Here is an 8,336-nt window from a genome sequence, read left to right on the forward strand (position 1 = left end):
CGTTAATTCGAATTTCTCTCACTTAAACTAATATGAATAATAATTTTAATTCTTAATTAGTCAAATCGGAATAAAAAATCGAAAGGTTAATTCCCAATTTTCATTTGAATTAAAGATTTAATTATTTATGTACAACCATGTTTGACCATAATATGAATGTGACCTTATCTATTTAGAAAGCATGTAATTAACGTCATTACTCCAAACTACATCCAAAAAATAGCTGAAATCTAAGCGTCTTCATGAAGTCGCTGATATTGTCGTGATCGAAACCGAAACACGTTGAATACCTCGCGCATAACATCGTCTCTCAGAATGTAGTTCCACGTGATAAGAGCGCAAGAAAGGTGCAATAACAAGCATATGCATAACTTTCTAATGCTGCAGTAAAGATCGGCACGCAGCTGCGAATGAAAAACGTTCAGGGATTAAAGTGCACTGTCTGGCCAACAATTTCTGGTATGTCCGAGAAATATTCACAGTAAATAGCGAAATGCTATCGATTACGATTATACGAGAAACAGAAACGAAAAATTCTCAATAATTCCTATATACAATTTTTTATTAGTTTTAGAAGAAGTATTTAAATAATATTTTATTTAAAAAAAAAAAATAGAATCTTTGAACTTCAACAGAGACTTTAGAAAGATTTCTAATAAGTCTCTAAGGGAAAGAGACTATTTTAAATGATATTAACGCAACGATTTCTGGCTGCTAAAAAAATGAAGCCGATCGACACGTTCTGGGTGCGTGGTGCGGGGCATTATCATTCCTGACACGACAAAGCTGCCGATAAAGTGCTGGACGTCGATAGATATTCCAAGCAACAGCGCAGCGGTTTCACCGGAACGCATGCAGCTCGTTGCACCAGCATGGCGTGCCGGTGCATATATTGTCCGGCCGCGGTTAAAATACGAGCACGTTCCAAGGAAGTGGACCGGTGAGCTTTCGATAGCCAAGCAGGTGGGTAGACGAGACTGTTATCGAGGAAAAATCGCGTGGAAAGAATCGATAATGCCGGCGCGTACGACAACGCGGCACGACGCGACGATACCGGGACAACGCGACGACTGTGGGACAACGCCAGATAACTAGTATACGCCGAGATTATCGTATTAGCTCGCCGCGCGTAGAGACTTTAGGGTTCTTTCTAGGAAATATCTCAACGTTCCCAAGGTCGACGACGGAGTGCAGCGTAGTTTCTCGTGCAACGGAGTGCACGCCGATAAGGGGATAAACACAATCACGTTTGAAGCGACTGATACACGAATACTTTAAACAGATAGCTACGGTGGACGTAATGAGGTAAATGATAAGTGAAGAGATGTTTTACGGGAAACGCGAATGTGATAATTCTTTTTTCTTTTTCGGAATTTATCGTTCCAAGAATGTCTACTTGATCTGCTGTCACTCGCCGCGAATATTTTGCCGGGCAAAATATTCATAATAAAAGGCGAATGATGGAAGAAGGAGTAACGATCGGGTCGAACCGAAATAATTTCAGATCGGTTTAATGAACAGTTGCCAAGGTTCGTAACACCGATAGATGACAGAAAGTTGGCAAATGCCAGTGGCTAACGGAAATGGCACCGGCAACGATCGCGTGTACACGGGCCTACAGCGATTATTATCAAGCATTTAATGTTGTTAACAGACGTGAAGCAGTGGAAATGTGCCGAGATAATGCGTCTCTTCCTCCACTTTCCATAAGTGTCGCTTTCTGCGTAACGATAAACGTAATCTTACATCATCCACGCTGGCTTTGAGAATACGTAAGACATTAGTCTCGCCGAGTAATGAGAAAAATCTGACGAGTCGACAAATGGAATGTTGAACGAATGGTGTACAAAGAAACAGCTGAGGTTCATCTGCCATTTCTTGAAACTGAAAGTTTTCATGCACGTACATACGTGCGTATGTTGTATGTTGCGTATATGAATACTATAATGTAAATTTCATGCATATCAATTATCAAGCAATATTTCCTCTTTTTCACTTTTAAGGTGACTCTATAGTTTTTCAAAAGTGTTAGGAATCAATTGAGATATGAAAAAAGTATCTGGCAAGTTTCAAAACCAGTTATTATAAAGATATTTGCGAAAATAATTATTAAAATCGAGGGATATAACTCATGCTCTTATGACAGGGGAGCTCGAGGAGAAACGAAAGATTTCTTATCGATAACGATTTCAAGAGATTTTAAAACATTTTAAAAAAGCACTGATAGATTAAAGTCTGAACTAAATAAACAGACATAATCCTTTAAACTTTTGAAGTAATAATCGTTAAGACAATCGAAATTATCTGTTAGATAGAATGCTTTAGAAACTAAGAATGATTTGGTAACATTTCGAAATCTGTTATTACGAATCGGTTCGAATTTCGACTCTATGTAGTTTGAATTTAAAGTTTGCCAGCAACATACATGTTTTCTAACATAGTTTATACTGAAATAGGGTATATAATGAAAATAAGAAAGTATTACTACTTTTGTTTAACATCTTATTTGTCAATGATTCTTGAGCTTTCTCCATTTTAGAAATACCTTTTCTTTTAGCAAACTTTCCTTCCATACATCCAAGCAAGATTCTCTCTTCATTTCCTTATATTTAATAAACTTCTTGAAGTCATTATGTAAAATATGAAACTAATGGAGAGAAAACGGAAAATTAAATTTTGCGTGTGTGGTTTGACAACATTGTCACGTCTCTCTAAGTGTTCACAATGACTCTAAAAAAATATCTAAAATGAATAATCTAAATAAAAGAATGAATCTAAAAAAATATATTTTACAATTTTCTATTATTACTAATACAAACATAAAATCAGTTTTAATTTGACAAGAATTCCTAAAAATATTATAGTTTAATAATAATTTAAAATATTAAAAGTAACGTGTTCTAAAAATATAGAATAATATAATTTTATCTTTACAGCATGAACACAAACGTTATGTTAATAAGTGTTACTAAGGATTGATCCTACTTTAACTATCGTGAAAATACAACGTTACCAAAAGAACGAGTTTCTCTTTAGGTCAAAAACATGTTCAGTTTGACTGTGATGCGGAACACAGTATTTGACACACGACAAAGAACAGTTTTACAAGATATAGAACAGGGTGGTTCGAGCCAGGTAGCATGAATTAGTTCCGTGCCGAGGAAACGTAACGTAACAGTATGAAACGAGAGGCCAGCGTGCCTCCAGCGATGACATAACATCACTACTACACACCATCTGCATCAGAGCTGGCTCATAATCGCCTACGTACTTATGCTACCCTCACATCGAGATCATTGCCTTATCGATGATCGGCCACGCCACAAAACACCTTCATAATTGCTATAGAACAGCAGCGACCCATCGATCTTCTCGTAAATAAACGAACAACAGCCATCGTTCTTTAAAGTCTTCGCGAGGATCGAGGGTGTGTCCGCATTCGAATGATTGCACGCATACGCAAGTCTACGAGAAACCGAGAACTATGCGTCGTATCGTCACGGAATCGTCTACGTGACGTACGACGATATTTTTCTTTGGAGATTGTCATGTACGCAATTCGGTCAGAAGATGCGAAGTTTATCACGCATCATTGACGTAGATACCTAATTCTTATCCTCAACGAAAATGATTTTCTCTTCACTTTTTTCTATCCACAAAAATGGTTTTTATAATAGAAGCATGCCTGATAATAAAAATAGTCGACCAATTCTCGTGTCCAATTGCAGAAGCGAGATGGAAAATAAGCTTGGAAAAAAAACGACGCTACGTCTAGTGGAGACGATCGGTTCGCCACGTGTAGCGTAAGGACGCTCGCGAGCGTTAACGAGAGTTATCAGTAACCACCCACGGCCCATAAAGTTCTCCTTTATGGGAGAGAAATACGCCGCGGGAAGATATACACCGATCGCACACGAATTAACGACGGAACTGGAGTACCAGGGCTATGCGCGACAACGGCTCGCTCGTTCCGAGCAAATTGCTGACGTGAAACTGCCATGAAACGCAGCGATGCCGCTAAATGGTTGTAATTCCGAGTTAACCACACACCCGGATCGGTTCGCCGCATCTGCTCTGCACGGCCAGTTATGTGCATACATCCGCGTTGCAGCTGGCTAGGAAAAAGAGAAAACGGGTGTATCCCGGGCTGGCTGGCTGTCAGCCGAAGCGCAGGGGGCGAATTAATTTCGACGTCGCTCGTGTGCACGAGGTCATTCACACCGGGGAAAAACGATGGGACCATGTTTGGGTCCCGTGAATAACTGATCTTTAGACAAGCCGCCTTCGTTGTATAAAAAGTACGCGATGAAACTTAAGCTTGTCCTGGCTATAAGCTAACGCAATGACAAATTTTCGTAAGAAATATTATTATGTTAAGCTCAAATGCCTAATTTGGAAGAATAAATATCAAAATCATTTGGAGTTCTTCACACAACATTTGGAGTTCTTCATTTGGAGTTCTTCACACAAATTCGTGCAGCTTCATTACCATTAATATGGCTACGTATATTTGATTATAAGCATATATTTTCCCAAATCCGGATTTTTATATTTATTTCGATTCCACTTCATCGAAGTAGCATTAATGTAAAGTCTCAGAACGACTTCCTATAAAGGCACAATGGTCGATTATAAAAAGTGAACCTACAAAACGAAACTCGGGACTTGTTGTATTAATCTCGGTGCGGGGTTCACCCGGGGCCGAATAAATGTGGCTTCTTTCTTTTTCCTTCTCGTCTTCTTCCTCTCCCATGGTCAAACTGGCCCGTCTCGCCTCAGCCTGTCGCATTTTCAATTTGCAATGCTGATAAGATGGAAATACCCCAGCGGATTTGTAAGTCGAGCGCCGACGTAATCGGCTTCGTCGCGGCGAACGATGAAAGCGATCCAGTCCCTCCTTGACGGCCATGTAATTTTTCGCGATTTTGTTTTGTTTTCGCGTGGACATTTTTTTCTTCTGCAGACACCAGGAAGACCGAAACAGAGCAGAAAGACGAATAGCCGGCATCAGCCTGATTGTTGATTATAATTTCGATCCGTACGAGTGAATACGTAATAGACCCACGTGGAGGAAACATTAATATCGCATAAGACATTTCAACAATTTATTTGAAAGTGGTCAGAATAATGTTCTACTATAGCAATACTTTGGATGGACCAAATGAAGTACATCCAAACTCCAAACTGGCTTATGTAACAATCAGAAAGTAAAGAGATTTAACTTTCGTCTTCTCAGAGAGTTACCCAGAAATCTTATATAAGATCAAAAAGTGTATTCCCATCAGCTCATGTTTCTAGCCAATTTTGTGAGTAACGCTCTTCTATCGAAGTTTATTTCCTCAACGACTGCAATTTGGACAACACGTGATCATACGAAAACTGACGTAAACTTGCACATATTTTCGAGCAAAATTTTAGAGGAACGCGTTCCGGGAAACGGTGAATTCAAGTCATATACTGACGCATCGGATTCTTCCATTCATAAAGTCGAGAGTCGAGATGTGCCGCACACGCGCTCGCACACGTGGCCACTATCATACTTTATATACCAACATCGTTACACGTTGAAGAAATACACTACTACATATACCACCGTACGATTGCACTTGGATTCAATCGGGTCGAGCACTACTCGTTTATCAATGAAGCCACAACAGACTAAACTCGGATTCCTAGTTTTCGTTACTGTTAACGATTTCAATTGCTGTTTTAATGACATGACTTTACACGATAATTTATATTCAGGTTGCCCACGTTGATTACCAGACTGGCAGACAATTAATAGAATAGTAATTACTACCCGACAGTATTGAAATCGGTATTTTTATCTACCGATCGAGCATTGGGTGCATTCAGTGGAATCAATAGTTGCGCAACTATTGAGTGATTTTTCGCTCAGTTAGAAATTCTCAACAAGTTCGGTGAAATAGACTGAGACACGGAAACTGATCACCGTTCGGTTCCCAACATGTTGGACAACTGTTGGTTCCGCTGAACGCACCCGATGCATAGGCACTGATCTTTTAGTAGTGAAAGAGGAACTTTTGACTCGGAATTTCATCCTCTTTCACACCCTCAGGGGAAAGCCATGCATTCTGGAATATCCTATATATCATAATCTCTTAAATACCAGAGCAAAAACATGCAAACTATGGAAAATATAATATTAATAATATTCAAAATTAGTAGAAATATTTTATCTAAATAGTAAACAAGAGGAGAAGTATAAATAAGATATCAGTCCTTTCTGTAATTAATTCATGCTCTTCTTGTTTCTTAATATGTTTCTGTCATTAAAGAATTTTTACATCTTCATTTTCATAGCATATACCAAACTGTTATTAGTATTACTCGCGTAGGTACAACTTTGGCAGTCTGCATTAAAAGGCTTAAACGCCTGTTCGAAACACCTTTGCATTCCTTTCGCATTCCTCAAAAACAAGCTCCCGCCAAGAGAATTCTATTCGTGTTATACAACATTCTACACGCTCGTCCCGGCAAGCGTAACATTAAAGCGACACGGGCTAACTTACAGGTCTTATCATTTCTCAATACGAACCATTCCAAGCTAACAGCCGCTTCGTTTACTATATTCAGATGAAAGTATTTTAATTTATTAAACTATGTTTTGTACCCCACCGTTACTGAATTTAAAAAGCCCTAAATTGCGATCTTCGACGCTGTACTTGATTACACATAATAATAATAATGATAACCAATTTTTATTAAATTTTCCTTACGAACCCAGATTAAAAGTTTTGTTCTGCTTTTCTCTTAACGCTATACCTTAACTAAAACCTGAACGACTAAACCTGATGTCTTGAGACCAAACCAAACAAATTGAAGCTGATCATCCAGAATTCGGTTCGTCGACGGAGCCGAAAATTAACGAGATACGAATGTAATTTCAGTCCGTCGAACGCATCCGACACACCCAGCCGGATATACAGCAGTCCCACAATACAATTCCACCCACACAATCGCATGCTCAGTTCCCATGTGTGGACGTGGACAGCACGGTGCAGCACGAGCGAAAGACGTAGTCCTGCACACGCAGATACGTACGCACACGCGCGCGGTAAGCCAATGTGTATGCGTACACGTGTACGTGTACCTGGCTGGGAGGCCGAGAAATGAAGAGTGAAAGTACTCAAAGAGGAGGAGCCCGACATGGCACAAAGAAATCATTGAGGAATTCGAGGGAACGACATTACGGTCATTGGCCGGCGAAGGATTCTGCATTTCTGGCAAGGTTGCGCGGCCGTCGAAGTGCAAGGTTAATTTCGGCTCGCGCGTTAATCAAGCCATTGGACACAAGGCTAACTGCGTTCGAACGCACACGACACGCTGATAATGTTCTTGATATGGTTGAATATTAATTTTCGATCGCGACCCTCGGTGGTCCGTCATTAAATCGTTATTAACCCTGCGTCAACCACCACTACTCCTACACGTGTATAGATCATACATACACAGTCTTTTCCTACTTTTGTTCACCGATCGTTTTTTCACATAAAGTGAATAATATTCTTTTATAGATATTAAGTATGATGGATCCACATATTATGTAGCTAAAGCTCTGCTGCTATTATTTATTTATTTAAGGCTCTTCCTAATTATGGACTCAAGGTATCAAACATGTATTGAATTTGCATTACGTGGTTTGAAATATTTCAATACACCATCACAAATTATTTTATTTATTATATATTATATTTATTATTGTTCATAAGGAATCCAATATTGTCTTTTATCGAAATCTTAATAAAATGTTTGCAAGTATTGACCCCGATAGTCAATGGAAACGAAATTGAAGGCCAAGGTTCAATCGCAAACGTTCATTGAATAAATTAGCAATCACGCATTCGAGTCAAGCATGTTTGTGATCGCCTACTAACAGCTAATTCTCGGTCACCGAATCCGGTAAGTCCACCGGATACCCTGGCCATTCGTTATCCTAATTGGGAGATTCTTTCCGGATAAAACCAGCCTTTTTTATACACGACCGTCGATTTAACTTGGACCGTTGCGAGCATAATGCCGCGTATTATCCAGTTAGCGATTCTTCGGCCTGTTTTCTCCTATCGAACTGCGACCATCGTCGAATTAAAGATCCCGGGGCACGCTCCTTCCTCGACAGGGGCTAGGGCGCACTCCGTTGTCCGATTGTGCCGATGCAAGGCATTTACTCAAGCTGCGTTCACCAAACTTTGATCTTCGGGCTCTCTGATCTTTCTGATCGTTCTTGCACTCTACATATCTATCCTTTTACGTATCTTTATGATTTACATAATGTGAAGTCCATCATTATTCGTGCACCTTACAAAATTGAATAA

At 39.6% G+C, this 8,336-nt stretch overlaps 1 protein-coding gene across 1 annotated transcript in view; it reads right to left on the reverse strand.

The window, feature by feature from the left end:
• Nucleotides 1-4,648: 4,648 nt before the first annotated feature.
• Nucleotides 4,649-8,336, reverse strand: part of LOC113464113 (uncharacterized) — a gene marked incomplete at its 3' end in the record, with an annotated part of 45,755 nt that continues 42,067 nt past the window's right edge. Inside the window, exon 3 of the mRNA XM_026812109.1 lies at nucleotides 4,649-4,957. Within this exon, the coding sequence (XP_026667910.1) occupies nucleotides 4,649-4,957 (309 nt within the window). The remainder of the gene's footprint in view (nucleotides 4,958-8,336) is intronic.

The sequence above is a fragment of the Ceratina calcarata genome, unplaced genomic scaffold (assembly GCF_001652005.2).
Source record: "Ceratina calcarata isolate Rehan_Ccalc_2016 unplaced genomic scaffold, ASM165200v1 scaffold256, whole genome shotgun sequence".
In the NCBI taxonomy this organism is placed as follows: Eukaryota; Metazoa; Arthropoda; class Insecta; order Hymenoptera; family Apidae; genus Ceratina; species Ceratina calcarata.